The sequence below is a fragment of the Lutra lutra genome, chromosome 5, assembly GCF_902655055.1.
Source record: "Lutra lutra chromosome 5, mLutLut1.2, whole genome shotgun sequence".
Lineage (NCBI taxonomy): Eukaryota > Metazoa > Chordata > Mammalia > Carnivora > Mustelidae > Lutra > Lutra lutra.
In genome coordinates this window covers 89937459-89958417 of record NC_062282.1, presented here as the reverse complement: position 1 = coordinate 89958417, position 20959 = coordinate 89937459, and the positions used below count along the sequence as shown (strand labels likewise).

The 20959-nt window shown below is 38.8% G+C and overlaps 1 protein-coding gene across 7 annotated transcripts in view; it reads left to right on the top strand.

Moving 5' to 3' along the window:
• Positions 1–20959, top strand: part of PDE4D (phosphodiesterase 4D) — a 1258413-nt gene that overhangs the window by 1054851 nt on the left and 182603 nt on the right. For all 7 annotated transcript variants that reach the window (XM_047729070.1, XM_047729069.1, XM_047729071.1 and 4 more), the window contains 2 exons: positions 2405–2478; positions 5398–5447. In XM_047729070.1, the coding sequence (XP_047585026.1) occupies positions 2405–2478; positions 5398–5447 (124 nt within the window). The remainder of the gene's footprint in view (positions 1–2404; positions 2479–5397; positions 5448–20959) is intronic.

The window sequence follows — 20959 nt, the reverse complement described above, 5'->3', positions numbered from 1 at the left end:
TGGTCTAATACTTACCCACATAAGGGATGATGGATTTACAAAGTTATTTATTGCAGCAGTGCTTGTAAAGGAAACTTTAGGAGACAACTTAAAAGTCAGTTGGTAGAGGGGACAGGCAGTTGAATGCCTAGAGGGAGGGGCTGGGGAGAAAATTTCCTTTTTCACTTTTTACTTGGAAATTCTTCATACATGTAAGAGAATATATCTAGTGACTATCTAAAATATAAAGAACACTAAAATCAACAGTTAAAGAAATAGAACAGTACCAATATTTTTAATACCCCAGAGCATACTTCCCTGATTTTATCTACCTGCTTCCTCTCACAAATAACAATAATTTGGGGTTTTGTCTTTTTTTAATGAGGGGAATATGTTCTACATTCTACCTTTTTATTGTTTAAATTCTGTACCACACGAAGATATAGATTATGCAAAAGAAATACATCAAATCTAAATTAAAAACTGAAATAAAGTAATCTGGTTTAATATTTTATTATAACCGTCAGAAAACAATTATAGTATAACTTTCATGAACTAATGTTTCCTTTCAAATGAGCAGAGAACTTGAATTACCTGCAGCACTATTTCTATTTACTTAGGTACCAAGTGTAGTGCACTTAGTATAATTTATTAGAACCTAGTTCTCAGAATTCTGAGGTTAAATTTTGCCTAGAAAAAGGAGCACTTAGAGGGTGCAATAATCTTATTTAAAATGTTTTATTAGTGTATTTGGTATTCAATTCTTAAAGCATAAATTAGGCTTGCGTGACTTAATGACAGTGATCATTTATCAGATTTATTTCTGCATCATTCAAGACTTCATACCTTAGAAAGATAGTGTGCTCTGATGTCAACAGTTGGCTATTTGAATACTCCGTCATAGGCAGCATGACCTTTCAGAGCTGTGAGTTGTTTATATGTGATAATGAGCTAGGTTTTTCCAGTGCCTGAGTTAATCATGGTTGGCACCTCAGGAAACACCATTAACTCCTTCAGGGGATAATGATGGAGGTCACCATCCTAGGGTGCAAAAACAGCATCCCAGTGACATATAAAAAATAAGGTCAGTTTCAGAAATGTCTGAGACATTTTTGTCTTAGAAAAATATTTAGGCCGCCTTTAGTCTAAGTCAGTGCCAAATGAAAACATTCTGGGTATAATTCTGGAACACTTGGAGCAATTATAAATTTGCATTCCTCACCCCCGCTTTTTTTAACCAATGATAGGCATAAGTAAACACCCTATGCATGCACCAGATCATTAATCAGATGGCATGTTGCCATAATGGGCTAATGTTCACTGAGTGCTTTCTGTTTGCCAGACACTGTCTTGGCACTTATCATTTCATATCATCTTCACAACAACCCTCAGAGATAGCTATCCTTATCTCGGGTTATAGAAAAGGAAACTGAGGCACACAGAGATTATGTAATTGGTCTAAGTTCACACAGCGAATACATAACAAAGTCAGGTAGTCTGGGTTGTTATGTACTACCTAATGGGACATTTGAAATCTATGTTTTAGTGCAACTTCAACATTATCATTGTCACCCAGATTAATTATAGCCTCAATATAGACTCCACCCTGGGGGAAACTTGACCATTTTAGTGGAAAGGGAGGCAAGAAAAGCCTTTGTAAATTTTCTCCCCTAGTCTTACTTCCGGTTCTTTTGCCACCTTCTATGTTCACTAGAATTAGAAAAAGGACCTTCAGAAGTAGGGGAACATATTGGTCCTGCTTTATGTGTATGGGTGTGTTGTGTTTATGTATTCACTTATTCAGCACATTGTTTTTAGTATCTTCTATGGGCTCACCTCTGTGCACATCAGGGTGGTCCCGTTTTATGTGAAAATGCATCCCCAAGAATCTTATAGTTAATGATTCAAATAACCTTAACAAAGAAAATAATTTCTTTTTATTAGATAGCCATGTAGCAAAGGTGAAAAGAAATTTTAAGTTCACCTAGCTTTCTCTTTTGGGAAGTCTGACATTCTTGGTCAATATTTGAGGAGAATTTGGTGATATATATATTTATAATTTTAACCCTTAAAGTAAGAGTTTATTATTATTTTATATTATACTATTTAAAATTTGCACTAAATTTAACAATGCTCTATGTATATTGCCTGGGAATATTGTGAAAACTGTTGCTTCTGTCACCATAGTCATAGACAATGAGGAGAAATGTCTGGAAAATCTTTGCAATCAGGCCTTCCTAGATTTCAAATAGATAGATGTAAACTTCACTAAGGGCTAGAAGATTCTTCAGTGGTATATGAAACTAGGTTGAAAGTATTATCAGGTTTTCACTTAACAGACTATTTTTTAAATCACCAAGCCATTTTAAATTGCACTAAAAGTGGCTGTATTCCAAGTAGCTTAAAGAATCCCCTTTTGTTGTAGGTCTTGGCCAGCCTGCGAACTGTACGAAACAACTTTGCTGCATTAACTAATTTGCAAGATCGAGCACCTAGCAAGTAAGTTATTCTTTCCCCAGGCCTTCTTGCTGAACTTTTAAACGGTGTTTTCTCAGTTTGATTGAACTCAGGGCAATATATTAGATTTCTCTGAGTTGTTGCCATGTTGTCTAACCATTTACACGAAGTCATAAGATGTCCTGTTAATTTTCTATAAATACTTTGTAGTGATGGTTCTAATATCAGAAATGAAGTAGTATGGGAAATAAATATGGTGATTGCATCTGTCAGAAATCATCTGGCATAATCAGTCCTCTGCCCAGTTATTTACACTCAGGGTAACTTTATAGTTTTGGCTTACTTCATAAATTAACCAAGGACAAAGAATCTTATCAAGACTTAAAGTCAATCCAAAGTCATCCTCTTAATTCTAAGACGATTACTTGGAGAAACATCATCATACCAAAGATCTTTAATTCTCCTGCTATTACTGAATCTTATATCAAGAGTGTCCTGGAATAATTAATAAAATTGTGATTTTTATGATAACAGAGGAAGCAGTTGAAAGAAGGAAAGCTGAGATGGGAATTGAGTATTATTTGAGAACGCTAATAAAAGCAAAAAATCTAAAAAGAGAAAAGAATTTCCTATGATTAAGTGGAAAACTAATTATTTAAATGCTCCTTATTTTGGCAATCTGTTGTTAATAACAAACAAAAAGTTATTAAAACATCAACTCCACAAAGAATTTCCAAAAGAAAATTTTAAAAATCTTAAAAATTAAAAAAAAATTTTTTAAATCAATAGTAAGAGGACAATGAATAGAAATTTATTCAGAATTATAACTTATCTAAGTGTATAAAAGAATATGAAAAATCTGAACCTTCTATCCCATAATAATATAATTGACCTCCCCAATTCACATTTTCCATGATTAAAAAAAGCTTTGACCATTATGCTGCTTTTCCTGTGATAGAAAAGGTTTCTAAAAAGTCAACATAAAAGCCACCATGCAAATAATTCAAATGGGACCCGGAAGCTTCAGTCACTTGTCATTTTTTCCAGGTAATGAACATTTGCAGTCCCGTTTCCTCAGTTTCAACATTTCTCACCTTCTTCTCTCCACCCCAACCCCACCCATTGGAGTAACTATAATTCATTCTTTAAGTCGCATATTAAATATAATTTATTTGGGACCGTCATCCCTGACTGACATCCAACATACACTCATTTCCACAGGTCCCAAACTTGACGGTATGCCTTTACATCTCTGATTACATCCTTCACCCAGCTCCTATGTTAAAACATAGATCCCTCTGTGCTCCGCATGCCTACTTACTTGTCCAAGTGCACCTTAAGAACGTCCGTCTGCGGTGAGCCTCACATGTGTAGCCCAAGTGCCTAGCATAATACCCAGCACAGAGAAATCACTTTTCCTAAATTGTCACAGAGCAAGAACTAAATTAAGCTATAAACTATTTAAATAATACACTCTCAGCAAGATAACTATATTATGTAGAGATCAGATCTATTTCAGAGTAGCAATTTAAAGCATTAACCTTCCTGTTTTATGAAGCGTTAATCAAGTTTCAAATTTCCTTATCTCATTCACTAATAAAAGCTAAAATAATTTCATAATCAACTTTGACGCATTTTCAGTCAAGCACAAAAACTTCAGTCCCAAACTGACATCAGTAAACTTAAGAGCAATAAGACAGAACCAGATACTGACTGGAACCAAGGCAGTGAGAATTTACAAAATACTAGATTGCATTTCCCAGTCAAGAGATTTGTCATTTCAGAAGAGTAGGTGTGCACACGGCTTTGCAGGAGCCTGCCATTTGCACAGATCCGTGGCTGTTAGTCCAGTTTCCCCCAAAACATCCTGAAAGTAAGACAGTATAGCAGAGCGCTGGCCCTGGAATCCCACTGCTTTAGTTCACATCTCAGCTCTCTTGCTCTGAACAAGTGATTCAACTTCCCAGGCTTTATTTTCCTCACTGGTAAAATTGAAACAGTGAGTTTACTTGCCTTAAGCTTTCTTCTGAGGATCAGAGTAGAATATCCATCTTAAGTGTTCACTTAGCACACTGTCTGACACACAGTAAGTGTTTAGTAAGTGCTGCGTAAGTGTAAAAGATCACTGTGCAATATTTTTAAAGCTTCCAATTGTAAGGAACAACTTTCTAAAGTTGCATTTCGTAAGGTATATTCTTTTCAATAAATTTATTAAGCATTGATTGAATACTGGATACATTGCTCTGGCCTCTGTAGAGAATATGTTAGTTTTATAGCAGGGGCTTTTTAGGTCAAGGGGTTTATAATCACCTTGTGAAAGTTGGGAAACATCTGAAAACTTAGAGAACAAAAGATAGAATCTTTTAAGTACCTTTAGTTTATAGTATTTCTAAAGCCTCTGTAGCATCTATTAGGACAAAGCATTAATATACCGCTCTAACAAATGCATTGGAGATGGTTCTCAGTGTGAGGAAAGAGAAAGGAAAAGGTTTCAATGACTTCTCTAATTGTAATACAGTTTACAAGGAGTCATTCACTTCTGAGAATTTGTGCCAAAAATAAAAGTTTCTCACCACCATAATTGGGAAACGACTTGTAGATTGACTTTTTTGGATTCACCGAGTCTGTGTTTGCTCTGTAAGCCCTGGTTTAAGGGAACCCAGTCAGTCAGTAGGAACGTCCTCCTCTGTCATGTCCCTTTGACATTTACTTCAGCTTTATTTCCCCAGAAGTCTATCACTGTGAGATTTAACTGTTTTCTTCTTTGACATGTATGATCTGAACTGTAGAGCAAAGGGTGCCTGGGAACTTAAGTGGCTAGTCTGAAAGAAGTCTTCTTTTGGATGTCCTAGCTTAAAAATAATTCTTTAAATTAAAATGACATATGTGAAATGACTCAGAGAGTCCTCCAGTTAGCATGCACCACGTATTTACTGCTTCGTACTTTTCTCTCTCTGTCAGAAGATCACCCATGTGCAACCAACCATCCATCAACAAAGCCACCATAACAGGTAAGGAAGATCTAGTAGCTTACTCTTATTACATCTAGCAAGAAACCCTACCTTCCAAGGTTCAGCATAAGACTAGCACCAATTTTATATTGCAATTCTATAATTTTAAAGAAATTGATCCTTTTTCTCTCTATTATCATTGGTCTCATTGAGCCCAAAAGTTGTCCATTTAAAGCTATTACTTGGGAAATCTTTACTGATGTGCCATTTTTTAAAACCATTTAATTCTGTGCTTGTGCTAAGTTTAACATTGCTCTGGGCATTTGTATTTTAAGAGATAGTGTTACCTTCCAAATGTTGACTGTGTTGTTTCCAGGCTTATGCTACCAGCATGATATTAACGTGTGGTAGTTTGGTTTAATGAAAGTGAAAGCATAAATAAAAGGGACATTCCTTGTTAATTGATATCCCAGTTGTGTGTAAGAAGGAACCCCATTCCAATAGTTCTGATTGGGACTCGGAATTGAGAAGAACTTTACTTTGAGAGGGGAGAGAAGAAGTAATTATACAACATAGCAAAGTTCAGTGAGATCAAAAGAACAGATGTTTAAAGAGGAGGGGAAGGGAGGACGATGGACATAAAGAGAAAAAAAAAAAATTTGTCCTGATTCCTATTAGTCTATTTTGGACACAGGACTTGACCTCAACAGAACCAAAAACAGAACAAATGATCTCATTTTGCTGAACCTGAAACCAAATTGAAATCATTTAATCATTTCTTGAAACCCCAATTGATTCATTAAAATAATTGCCTGGAAAAGCAAACCTATGTTTTCTAGAATTAACACCAGAAGAAAATTAACATAGTCTCCAAATTAGACCAATTCTTCATTTGATTCAAGTGCCTTCCTTGGACTCCAATTCAGAATATTCTGAGAGCTCCTCATTAATTTATTAGTGAGAAAACTTTGCTTGAAAGTTAACTTCACTGTCCAGGTCAGCACTTTTCCTCTGGTCTCCTTTGTGGTCACTACCTCAGAGTTGATTCTGGAATAGTTGGTAATGTAGTTCTTTTTGTAGTGTCTCTTGAGTAGGATTTGTACTTCAATGAATATTAAATTGTTTATTCTCTTTCCCATGGTTATCTTTCAAGATCTTATTGGTAATGATTTTCCACTGTCATTTAATGGTGTATGCCTGGTTCACCAGTTTTCTTCTTTGTCATTGGTTGAGAGATGGACAATAACTGAAGTTCCTATATATCAGAATAAGTTCTTTGACTAACAAATTTCTTTGCAGAAAGCCAAATTCAGTGTCAATGAGCCTAGCCTACACTGAGATAGGGCTGTAGAAGTGAATGACTTTGTCTCCGTACACTTGACTTCTATGTTGAGGGACAAGCAGGCCAATCTTTGTAGGCAGACAGCTGGATACTGTAGTGTGAGAGACTGCATGCAAGCCCGTCCCCAGCCCTGCTCTGGGCCCTAGATCTGACCCCTGATGAGGAGGGGCCATCCTCCCACCCCTGCTATTTTTGCCATAGGCAGGACTCTGACATTGTGGTTTGAGCAGAATGTGGTGCTATTTTGGTTCCTGAAAGCTTTTGTAGCTTGAGGTCACATAGGAGCCAGCCCCCCAGGAGCATCTTCCCTGAAGAGCAGCTGCAGGTCCCAGTGGAGATGGTTGTGTCCATCAAGAAGTAGTGGGTGGTCAGCGGTCCAGGAAGCTGTCCAGCCACCCTGGCAGATGCCTGGAAGTGATTAAATGGAGAGTAATTGTACTCCAAGGGCACAGACTTTGTCTTAAACACATATGAGAGACCCTCTAGAAGCTCCCAGAAATGTTCACATAGTATTGAAGCCCAGGAACAATACCAGAGGGAACTGAAATCTGGGAATTAAGGTTAACATGGTACCCACAAGCTTCTGACCTGGGGCCTAGGGACAATGGGGCTACAGAAATATCTTACTTAGATGTGTAAACCTGACGATTCACAGACCTGTACCCCAGGAATAAAAACACATTATATGTTTATTTAAAAAAAAAAAAAAAGAAAGAAAGAGAGAAAGAAAAAAAAAAAAGAAATATCTTACCTAGGAAAGGAAGCTAATTAAGTGTCATTAACTGCTTCATGTGTCTGTGTTCATCACAAAGCACACCAGGAAATTAGCTAGAAAATGGAAGTCTTTTTCCTTACCCCAGCCTAGCGAACCAAGGTGGAAAGTGAAATGGAGGGTATGGCGATGAAGGCAATAAAAGGGAAAGATTCCTTTCTCTGAGCGCATTCTGGGAAAGTGGGCCCCTTTTACTTCAACAGAAGTAAAAGGTGAGACACAGAAAAGTAAATTCCCTCCCTCAGCACCTAACTGTTCAGGTCCTACCTGCCATGTTCACTCCCCCTATTGTTGGAACCCCCCTACACCTCTATGGCAGTCCTGGGAAGGGTAGGGAAGAGTGTTAAAAAGAGTCATTGTGGGGGCACCTGGGTGGCTCAGTGGGTTAAAACCTCTGCCTTCAGCTCAGGTCCTGATCCCAGGGTCCTGGGATCGAGCCCCACATATGGCTCTCTGCTCAGCGGGGAGCCTGCTTCCCCCCCACCCCTCTCTGCCTGCCTCTCTGCCTACTTGTGATGTCTGTCTGTCAAATAAATAAATAACTCTTTAAAAATAAATAAGTTAATTAATTAATTAATAATAAAAAAGAGTCAGTGGGGCATCCCATATGATGAACTTGACCTTCTTCAATGTTTTGTTGAGGATCTAGAGGAAAAGTATAGCACATGGCAAAGTCCATGAGGGGGTCCAAAAGGCCACTGTGGAGACAGCTCCAAGGGTCCCTGGGGGGCAACCCTGTAGAACATCACTGACGGAAGTCCCTGGAATTGTGCAGCGTGGGTGCTCTACCTATCTAGAATTCAAATTGTGCTCTACCATGATGGCTGCTTGGCCGTGGGCAGACCACATACCTTTCTCGCCTCAGTTTCCCAATTTATAAATTGGTTATCATATGTCATACACTTATTCCCAAATTAAATGAGTTCACATGTGGATTCTCTTAGCATAGTGCTTCACAGAGTAAGCACTCAGTGCATCATTTTCTCTTTCACTTTGCCCTTGTCTTTATTCTCTTGATGTAGAACTAGGAATGATGGAAATAATAGGGCAGAGAGATGAAAAAAGGAAAGAATGAGAGGTTGCAGGGGAGCTGCAAATATGGAGCTCCCCACAAATGGTCAAAAGGGACATATTTCCTTGGTGCCTGTCAAAAATGGGCCCTCCCATTGCTCCCAGTGCTCTCTCTCTTCCTCTCCTCACTGCCACAGATATCGGTGCTTTTGTGATCTGGGCAGGAAAGTGTGGTTCAGAATCATTTTCAAAATTCAAGAACTTACATTGGAGTCATAGCTCTTTGAAGGAAAATAGTGAACTCTCTTTAGCTTTTCCATAAATCAACTGATTTTTTTTTTTTAAAGAGGTAAGAACTTTGACGGTCTCCGTATGTCATGCTATGTTTTCTAAAGTTTTCTTCCATAGAACTTAGAATACCCTTTTCCCTTTTGAGGTTATTCCAATTGATATGTTTTAAAGCTAGGAGAGTTTGATTTTGTATCATTAGAGTTAATGCATGTAAATCACTTGGCAAGTTTTTTCCCATACCTAATAGGTAAATACATAGTTCTAAAATGATCTCACCATTTCCAAATGTACATTTATAAAAGAGTCTTAATACTAAATAGCTGTTTTGTTCTTTATTATGATGTAACAGAAACAGGGTGTGTAGCATTTGGAGCTGGAGTGCAAAGCCTATCTCCCTCATTTGAAGAATGGGGCCATGATTAGCTAGCTCTCAGTGCTATGGAAGAAACTCAGGGAGATAAGTTAGACAAACACCACAAGTCAGCAGGTTATGAGTAACTTACCAAGTGCTTCTTCCTATAACACTGATCCGTGCCTGGCATTTTTGATGTTGTTCTAAAAGCTAATTTGAAAACAGAGGGTAGAGGAGGAAGACAGTGATGCTGTGTCAGCTTCTCTGGAACATTTCATTTATGATTGTTTTTAAATGGTAACAACAGAATATTTTTGGGAATCCTTCTATTACTTAGAGGAAGGCTCACCTGCATAGATCCTTGAGGGGCAATAAAGAATAGAACTCAAGAGTGTGTTGAAACATGAGGGGGCAGCAAAGTGTCAGGGATCCCCAAGCCATCACCAGATCGTGCTGTTGTGTATTGGGTCAGGAGTATAGCTATGTCTCTTTGGACATAATTAGTCCTTTTGAACATTTCGTTTTCAAACAATGTTAACTCAGGAAAAGTCATCTCTTAAAACCTTGTCATGTCTTTACAATATCAATTTTTACTATGTTTCTAATTTCCATATTTTCAATTGTTTTATTTAATCATTTTCAAGTTAAGGATTTTCAAATGCGAATGTAACTCAGGGAAATTTTATTTAAGCTGCTCTGTTGTAAAGATAAGAAAACTGAGGGGCGCCTGGGTGTCTCAATTGGTTATGCATCTGACTCTCGATTTTGGCTCAGGTCATGAGCTCAGGGTCATGAGATCCAGCCCTGCAGTGGGCTCTGTACTCAGCATGGAGTCTGCTTCGGGTTCTCTCTCACTCTCCCTCTGCCCCTCCCACTCATTCTCTCTCTCTTAAATAAAGATGAGAAAACTACGAACTTGTAAGAGCAAATGATACTTAGACATAGATCCAAGAATGAATATTTCTGAGGGCAGGGGCCTTCTTTCACCCCTGTAAAATTATCCATCTTAGTAGGGTAGCCTTCAGACCCACCACAGAAGTGTATATCTGGGAAAAGTAAAAGAAGAATTAAAGGATATTATTGTGATGATGGTATTATTCTGAGCGATAGAGAGAGCATTGTATTTCTTATATATAAACTTGAAAATTAGAAAATATCATGTTCCATCTTCTCACTGGAGAGGTCTTTATATTTACAACTGTTTTGATTATATTTACTCACTAAAACTTATAGGCCATCAGATAAGTAGAGCTTGGGTGGTCTAAGGCAAAAGACTTGAGATTTTAGAAAATACAAGCTTTTCTCTCCAAGAGTGAGAGAGTCACACCTGTAAGGGTGACGCAGTGACAAGCATAAAACAAAATTGGTTTTAGTCCAAAAAATTTTTGGTGAAAGTCTCCACTCCACTTCATATTTTCTCGTCTTGAATATTCACAGCTCCTAAAAAAAATGACTGTGTTCTGGATAAAATTTAGACAGTTGGTAAGTAGAGGATTTAAAAAGTAAATTATCCAAATAGTACTAACCAGTCAAAACACAATAAGAAGAAACTTATCCTTATACATTTATTGTTCTTCTAAAGCACAAAGCTGTTGCTAAAGTCCCAACAACCGGGGGAAAGGAACAAAGATATTTAACTGGAACAATTATTGTGCTATTATCTGGACCAATTATTTAATGTTCTGAACTTATTAAAGAAAAGAAACCAAGAAGCTATTTTATGGTAACAATAATGATACCAAGTACTTAGGTCCTTTCAAGTCTGTGTATGTGTGTATGTATGTGTGTGTGTGTGTATGTGTGTGTGTGAGAGAGAGAGAGAGAGAGAAACAGTAGCGTATATAATACAAAAAGAAATATATGTAATATAACAGATAATAATTGAAAGCAAGATCTGCATGAAGAAAGCAAAAGAGGTATAGGGGAGCAAGGCCCAAGGAGATATTGAGCTAAAATGTGTGACAGGGCAGTGTGCTTGGAGGAAGAGGAGGACTGAGCTGGTCCATAGAAGTCCTCATCAACAAGTATCAGCCACTGCTTCATCATGTAGTTCCTTTCCCCCCTTTCTTTTAATAAAACAGGATTGTAACAAGACTCTAATAATAGCCAAAAATGAGAGCTCAGTTAGCTTTTTAAGGAATGTGATTGAAAAATGCTGAGTACATGTGGTTTAGTAGTTTGAATGAAAAATTGATGAAGATTGTGTATGTAAGTGTTTGTATATTGACTACTTAGGAAGTTGTTTGCTTATTTTACTTTTACACTTAATATATCTAATGACTACTGAGTGCTTAAAATTTTTTTAAGTCAGGGGTGTCTGGGGGTCTCAGTCAGTTAAGCATTTGACTCTTGATTTCAGTTCAGGTCATGATCTTGGGGTTGTGAGATTGAGCCCTATGTCGGGCTCTGTACTTGGTGCAGAGTCTGCTTGTCCCTCTACCTCTGCTCCTACTCCTGCTCACACACTCTCTCTCACAAATAAATAAAGTATTTTAAAAATAAATAAATAATTAGTTTCAAGTCAAAGAAGTTTACTTTTCAAAAATTAAAAGACTTTACTGCAAAAAGCATCAAACTAAAAGATTTGCTTAAATGCGTGAAATATGACTATATGACTGTGATAATATTTTAGAGGTGTAAAAGTCTGCTTTCTTTCTTTCTTTCTTTTTTTTTTTTAAAGATTTTATTTATTTATTTGATAGACAGAAATCACAAGTCGGCAGAGAGAGAGAGGAAGGGAAGCAGGCTCCCTACCGAGCAGAGAGCCCGATGCGGGGCTTGATCCCAGGACCCTGGGATCATGACCTGAGGCGAAGGCAGAGGCTTTAACCCACTGAGCCACCCAGGCACCCCTGCTTTCTTTCTTATAAGCTAACTTACTTTGCCTTTCTTTAGCCTTATATACATTAATAGAATATATATATACACATATATATATATATATACATACATATATATATATACATACATACATACATACACAGAAAAATATCTGACACAGTGACTTTTCAACCAGCAATTAATTGACATCATACTTGGTTTTTTAAACAGTGAAAACAAATGCATAATCATGGGAAAAATAATTAATTGAATCTCTATTGCCTGAATATCTGCTCTGAGTATTTTGTTATAACTTTAAATGGTATAATTAAATGAGACTGCACATTCATTTAGTTAGTACAATAAAGACATTATGAGTCAAACCATATAGGTCGAAATTCTAGCTTTCCTTAGATTAGCTGCGTAATCGTGGTCAATTTACTGAAGTTCTCTAAGCATTTATTTTCTCATCAGTAAATCCTAAGTCGGTGATTGGTTCCCAGAGTGTATTCAACAAGTGGTAGGTACTGTAAATGCTGTAATTTTATTATTATTATTATTAGCCAGTTGGTGAACAAATATTTTCTGTGTGCTTCTATATGGCCTGCAATAAGGTAGGGTTGGAGATCAAGAGATGAGTAAAATGTGACTGCTGGCATCAAGGAATTCACAGTCAGGGGGAGAAGAAATCATGAATAATTATGTGCAAGTGAAAGGCCATGACTGAAGCAACTTCAAATACATGTACTATACATGTACTACCTATGGAAAGCTTCCTGCTGAGCTTTGAAGAACATAGAGTTATGCCTATAGTTAGGGGATGGTCACTTGAGCCCAGGGGACCAGCATGAGTAAGGCGTGGAAACATGGAATGCCTGTCAGATCAGGAGACTGCAGACAGTAAAGGACAAAGAGTTAAAAGTGTATGGACCAACCAAATAGGAGGCTGCAGGAGAAGAATAGGGCAGTAGTATGAAGATTATTAGAAGCCAGTGTTCATGGTGGACTTTGTTCTATAGGACAAGGGAAAATCATCAATCATGTCTGTACAGAGAAGCAAGTATGTATCTTAGAATGACAATGTTGGGACCAGTAAAGAGAACAGACTGAAAAAGGGACACCTGGATGGCCCAGTCCATTAAGCATCCGATTCTTGATTTTGGTTCAGGTCTTGATCTCAGGATTGTGAGATCAGGCCCCATATCCACCCCATGCAGAACCTGCTTAAAATTCTCTTCTTCTTCCTCTACTCTTCCCCTCAGCCCCTTACCAAAAAAAAAAAAAAAAAAAGAAAAAAAAAAGAAAAGAAAGAAAGAAAGAAATGAAATGAAATGAAATGAAATGGAAACAGACGGAAAAACAGAGAACAGAGGCAGCACCATACTAATAGGAGGCTGTTATCCGTCAAGTACATGCTAAAGATAATGCAGCCCTGAACTCAGGTTGTTGCTGTGGCCAGTGAAGATGAGGGGATGGAGCCACAGCTCTTTCCAGAGACCAACTTGATAAGAATTGGCAGTTGATTAACTTGAGGAGTGATGAGAAAAGACAGGAAATCTTTAGTCATATATACAGTTGTTCATCACAGCACATATATATATCCATCAAAGATGGAAAACAACCCCAGATGCTAAATAATATATGAATTCTATTTAGGTATAAAAAATTCTAGGGGCGCCTGGGTGGCTCAGTGGGTTAAGCCGCTGCCTTCGGCTCAGGTCATGATCTCAGGGTCCTGGGGATCGAGTCCCACATCGGGTTCTCTGCTCAGCGGAGATCCTGCTTCCCTCTCTCTCTCTCTGCCTGCCTCTCCATCTACTTGTGATCTCTCTCTGTCAAATAAATAAATAAAATCTTTAAAAAAAAATTCTATAATAAAAAGGTTTTTAAGTGATTTATTAGAAAAGTTTAGTCATGTAAAAATAATTCTACTTTAAAGAATACATGATAAAGTGCTAAATGGGCATTAAGTACACATTTAACATATTTTAATCACATATAACAGATTAATTTAAGACATTTCTTAGCTGTTGACTAGTAAAAAGCAAAGGCAGATAGCTTTACCATATTACATAGAAGCTAGTGACAAACATGCAAGTATTTCTGAGGTCTCAGTTGTCTGTTTGCCTCTCCCCACCTGGAAAAGGTACCAATGAGAGGCTGTGTAATGATATTTCAGTATTAGGGAGCCACAGTGAAGAATTAACTGTATTTTCAAATAACAATATCGCTGGATAGGACAGTACTGTGTCTGTTGATACTGAGCTTGTGACACCTGTGGCAGGGCTGTTCCATTATCCTCCCAGTGATCAGCAAAACTACCACCAAAGATAGGATCTGAATGTCACCCAAGTTCCCTGCAGCCAGTATCCCTTCCTCCCTGCCCTGAGTTTGAAAAGGACAGTATTTCCCAAAGCCACCTGACCACATCACCAGGGGATGGTGGAAAACAAACGTCAAAGCACGAATTTCCAGACAGTCCACAACAGAGTCTTTGGGATAAGGTTCACGACCTTTATTATTAATGAGTGCTCCCAGGTGGACCATTGGACCAGCCAAATTTGGGGTCATAATGGAATACTGACTGATGCGGGTAAGAGTGCCCACATACAACATTGTCATGGGGTTGCTCATAATTTGCTGTAAAATCACTGTCTTTCTGGAAAGTGTGTTAGTGACACCCACACCCCCATGTAACAATGCTGTCTAGGATAAATAAGATACTATGTGTCAAGTGCTGTGTGATTAGGAAGAAAAGACAAGGTGATATTATTATCAGTGCAAACCACGTCATCACGGTCGTCATCACTGGGCTGTCATCGCTGTTATCTCTCGAAATGTATACAAGATTTTAATAGTTCAGCTTGCTCTTCTAGAAGAAAATGAAGGATCAAGTCCATGTTTGTGTATGCGGGTGGGAGCAGCTTTGGGAAATGTTATGTTTAGTAACTATATCCTTTTTGTCTTCTTAGACACAGTACCAAGTTTCCTTTAAAAAAAAAAAAACAAAAAAAAGAACAAAAGCTGCATTCTTAAGTCTCTCCCTTTACCCACAAAGTGCTTCCCACCCATGTATGCCTTAGAGAATATTTTAGGCCTACTCAGAAACGCATTACTGTGGTGGGGCAAAGTAATGAAAATTCCTTTGAGTCTAACTTCCTAAATTTTTCTGGTTAAACACTGAATTGTTTGAGTCTGTGAATCAATGGGGAGCTTGCTTCTAGCAGCCTTCTTTCACCATCTCAGAAAATGTTTTTTAAAAATCCATTGGATACATCATGACTACTAATATTAATAAAAGGTAACATTTTCTGACATTTAATATGTACTAAAGACTCTACATGCATAATCTCCTTTAATCTTATGAGAATCCGATAAATAGCTACAAATGACAAAGTATAGGTTATAGCTGACTCAAAGCATGTCCTTAAGATTTCTCTTCTTGAGATTTATTGACATGTGCACAAAAAAACCCCCACACAATCTATTGTCATCTGCCTCTCCCCTAGGAGAGTTATTCCCTGGGAATTTCTTTTCTTCTTCTTTTTTATTTTTTAAGGGAGAGCAGAAAATGAATTTATATGGTCCTTTTACTGAATGGGTTTGAATGGAGAGTAGGGCAAGAGGATAGCTAAGGTCTATGGATACAGAGAAACCTTTGGGAAACCTGAAGAACTCAGTGACATATGCTAAGGGAAGGATTCCTGACGGGGATATAGAATTCCTCGAGCATTCCTTAATTCCCACAGTCCTCTTCCTGACTCCTCTGAAGTTCCTATTTTGGTGAGAGTACCCAGGGCAGGAATTTTCATAGGGAAAATGCTACATGGGCTGTGGGAGAAATGCCTCAGATGGAGTATGCCAGAAGTTTGGGGGCAGGCGCACCTCGGTGGCACAGTTGAATGAAGCATCTGATTGTTGGCTTCAGCTCAGGTCAGGATCTCAGGGTCCTGGGATTGAACCCCACATTGGGCTCCATGCACTGGGCATGGGGTCTGCTTGGGGTTCTCTCTCCCCCGCCCTCTGCCTCTCCCACTCTCTGAGATAAACAAATAAATCTTAAAAAAAAAAAAATTTAAATAGAATGTTGGGAGCAAGACAGTGCTTGGTGAGGCGCCTGGGTAGCTCGGTGGGTTAAAGCTTCTGCCTTTGGCTTGGGTCGTGATCCCAGGGTCCTGGGATCGAGCCCCGCGTTGGGCTCTCTGCTCTGCGGGGAGCCTGCTTCCCTTTCTCTCTCTCTCTGCCTGCCTCTCTGCCTGCTTGTGATCTGTCTGTCAAATGAATAGGTGAAATCTTAAAAAAAAAAAAAAAAAAGACAGTGCTTGGAAGTCGGCACTCCCCTTGCTTCTAGGACCACTCACTATTAACCCCTGAAATAGCAGTTTCTACAGAGTGATGAGATTTGTGATCTCTTTCTTTTAGATTCAGTGTAGACTCTTCATACCCATTATCATTTTCTTGGCTTCTTTTTCTAACCATGAAATTCCTTAGCTCCCTCTTCCCCCAGATGTGCTTCCTCTAGATATTTCTAATGATTAAATATCCAGTGCTTTTTAGTGTATTATCTCTCCTTTTTGTGTGGTTCTTACCCAGCACCGTGGGCACTCTGGAAGTACTTGTAGTTCTCTGTATTTTCATGCCCGGTAACACAGATGGGTGCTTATTCTTTCTTCTTTTTGATATGTTTCCAATATTTGCACGCTGCACAGTGAGCTGTCCACGTGGAGAACCTCATTTCTGTGTGCCCTCCTGGCTTTGCTCTTTCCCTCTCTGTTTCTGAGATGTGAAATACTGGTAGGCTTTGAGGACCCAGTCAGGCATAAAATACCTCCACTGAGCTTTAGAATCACCCTCCTAGAGGTTCTCAGAACTGAAAAAGATAAAATGTGCCCCGTTGATTGATGAAGAGCATTCAGTTAAAAGAAAACAGAGGGCTTATAAATGAGTCAGTAGCTAAACAAGGGAGGAAGAAATGAGTCAGGATGAGAGGTCTTTTCTCTAGAGAACCAGGAATCTGTCTATGTTGTTATTTAGCTCAGACTAGAAAGGGTCTGGGGACCCAGTGCATGATCTTGGGGAAAACTTTGCAGCACGAGAAAGTAGAGGACATAGTAGTAAAAGAAGAAATGTTGCCCACGTCAGTAGGGAAGGGAACAGAAAAAGGCCCTGGAACTGAGAGCTGGAAGGTGAGGGGCAGACGTGGGCTTCTGAGATGCCTCACGTCCCTGACTATGCGCCTGGGCTCTTTAATTAGAATTCTTCACCTAGAAATAGACCTAGGTTTTCTCTTCCAGCTGGTTTTTATTTCGGAAAAAATTCCAAACTGTTGTAAGTTTTGTTTGCTCATTTGATATACAAGTCAGAACCTGGAGGAGAGAAAGCGGGGTTGGGGTTTCATGGCTGGCTCTCCTGCTCACCCACTTTATGATCTTAGACAACTTACTCTATACTCTGAGTCTTTTCTGTTAAAATGTGGTGAATAGCTATAATAATACCTTCCTGATTTTGAGGATTACAAAAGGTAATGTGTGTAGAAAATTTGGCACAGTGTCTGGCAATAACGAATGTTAGCTTTTACTGAAAAGGTAGGCAGAAAATGCCTTACGTATTGAAAAGCACTATAAGACTATCTATAGACACTATTACGCTATTCACGTTGATCCTCTCCCTCTGTCTGCTGCTCCCTCTGTTTGTGTTTCTCTCTTTCTCTCAAATAAATTGATAAAATTTTTAAAAAGAGAAAGAGAGAGAAGAAATGGTTTTACAGATAATTAATTTCATAGACTGTATTAGGAAAAAGCCACCTGATTGGTTTACTGTCATGCTTCACTTTTGACCAGAAATATTATTTCTAATATCACTACCAACCCTAGTCAGTAAATAGCATGTCAGAATAGCCTGGACCAGGATAATTCTAGAAATGAATCCATTCCAAGGGATAAGACATTTTTGAGGCATTTGAAAGAAATACGGCATGGACTCCGAAGGGAGGCATTCCCAAGACAGTGTCCTCGAACTGTAGAGTGATGGCAACATACAGAATAAACATATAGATAGGTTTTTCCAGGGGACACTTTGAAAGAGTTAGCTTCATCTGAAATCTTGTCCATTTGTGATGGGAAAGCAATGATCTTTAGAAGTCTTCTTGCCTCTTCAGTCATACCTTGCAGTCTGTCTTTCTAAAGATCTTCCCAAGCCTGTTCCATTCACTGGAGACTGCTCAAAGTCCTGGAGACAAAGGAGAGGCTGGTGTGTCCCAGCCCACTGACTTAGAGAGGGAACCAAGCCCTCATCATTTCAACAGAAAGGGCAGCAGAGAAAATCAACATGACATTTTGGCACACAGTATTTCTGAGCCTATCACATTATCACTGGGAACTTAACCATGCTTCAGTATCCTCTTCTTTGAGGATTCATACAATTCTCTCCTAGGCTGGCTTCTCCCTCCCCTTAGATGATGGTGTATCAGCAGTGATCCTTTGGTTGCAGGGTAAAAGCCAACTTGGCTAACTTACATAAAAACTAGTAAAATGAAATTCAGTCTACTTAAGTAAAATAGAATTTTGGAATAATTTCCAATTCCTGGAGTATTAGTGGGGAGGATGGTGGATCAGGGTTAAAGGAAACAACTCATCTTCAGAGTGCTAGAGAGGCACAAATAGAGGGCAATTCTCATGGCAGGAGCAACGCAGTGAGCCTCCTGCAACTGTTTTTAGTTTCTTTGTTCATCTGTGTCATGTAAAATGCCAGGAGGGGGTCTCATTGGTCGAGTTTGGATCTCGGGTCTTGGCTACAGGAGAACAGGGCTTCTGGCTGTTCTTCCAGACTATGTATTATACTGTAGTACTAAGAGCATAAATTATGAGGCCAGATTATGTGGATTTATATCTCAGCTATGCTGCTTACAGATGTTTCTCCTCAAACACTTCATTTAACCCTTCAGAGCCTCAAGTGCCTCGTTTTTGAAGTGTGCATAGTAATAGTAATTATCTCATAAGGAGCTCATGAAATTTGAGATGATATTTATAAAAACCCCAGCACAATGCATTGCACATAGGAAGCACTTGGTCATTATGGGCTATGCTGCTATTAAAATTATCAGTGGAGACACCAAATAAGTTTTTGAAGTGAAGTAAGGTACCATTTAAAAGGGGAAATAAATATTGGTATTTCAAAAATTATTATTGATTATAGATAAGAAAGTTGGCCCAACACACTTTACTTTGCTAATATATTTCTCAGCAAGCTGCTCTTTACGATGTTAAGGTTCTAGAAATGTGGATGGCACTTGTTCTTTAATGTATCCCTGAGAAAAGTGATTTGACTGCCTGATCATTTGATTGACACACATTGATTGATACTTTTTTTGTGCTTAATTCTGCATAGAGTCACATAATCTGTGGCTCCTGGTTTGCTTACCAGGAATGAAAGTGAGGAATAATTTGCATTGCTATAATCTTTAATAGTAATCTAAATGGACTGTGGTCTAATAAGTCAGCACCTAGTTAAGTTTACTTTAAGGGATACAGAATAATGGAGAGGGTTTGTTATTAAGCCTCTCAACTTTCTAAGAAAAACATGTAAGTAGAGCCCCAGTACATGGATGAATTGGGTTTCCGAGTTTATTTGAAGGTTGTTTGAACCTTAATTATGGATAATCACACAGTGACATTCATCAGAGTCCCTCTTAGAAACAGCCTATACCCCATCCCAGAAAAGTAAAGGTTTCCAAGGAGAAAAAAATCTGAAGGAGAACTTGAATTCTACTAGAAAAGGCATTTTGGTCCATCAGAGGCATGAAATGGACTCAAATCTCTGAAGACAAATGGAAGCTCACTGTAGAGCACTACACAGAGCACTCATTTGGAATGTCAGTGTTATGGTGAGGAGAAGAGCACAGCACCAGGCCATGGGGAGCTAGACTGAGGCCACACCTTGTGACAGAACCAGTCAGATAGAACCTCACTGCCCTCACAGGTACTGCCTACACAGCCACTAAGGCATAAATCTCTTGACTAGATGCTTCCACATGACCCTCACACTCTGACAGTGCTTTTTTTTTTTTTTTTTTTTAGATTTTATTTATTTATTTGACAGAGAGATCACAAGTAGGCAGAGAGGCAGGCAGAGAGAGAGACAGGAGGAAGCAGGCTCCCTGCCGAGCAGAGAGCCTGATGTGGGACTCGATCCCAGGACCCTGAGATCATGACCTGAGCCGAAGGCAGTGGCTTAATCCACTGAGCCACCCGGGCGCCCCACTGACAGTGCTTCTGAAGGCAACCCACTCTGGCCTCTGTGTCTAAACCTACCATCTTCTGTCCTAACCCCCGACTCCAGACCTGACTAGCTTTGGCCCAAAACCCAACCTCACCATGCCATATACTCAACACTAGGAAGGCATTTTGACTGGATACTGAAAGTAGAAGACCTTTAGGGTTACTTTTTTTTTTTGAAAGGTATGTATCTTTTTCTGGGGGAGGAGCTTGGCACGGTGGAGGCTGGGGCGGGGGAAAGGGACAGCACGTGGCTCTGGATTTATTCCGTCAATACAGAGAAGCCTGGCTATGCCACTTGTTAGCCATTTCACTTTAAGCAACTTACTTGTCATCTATACAATGTGGATCAATAACCAACCTATCTCAGAGAATTATTGTTAGGTTTAAATGAAATGAATAAGCACCAAGCCTAGTATCTGGCACAGAGTGGGGACTAAAAAAGAAATTCTAATTCTTGAATAAAACTTTTTTTTTTCTTGAGTGTACAGTGAGTTTCAGAGGTAAATGAATCATCTTTACAATTAGAAGCTTGACATAAAGAAGAAGGAAGTAAACAACCAAATTTCTCTTGAAATTATTTTCCTTTACTAACTTGTCTTCTTTTGTCTGTGTTCATACAAACTAGCTATGCCTGCAAAAATGTTTCCATGGCCAGTTCTTTTCTACATGTTTAAATTCCTAATTGTGCACACAATCTTAGTCACTATA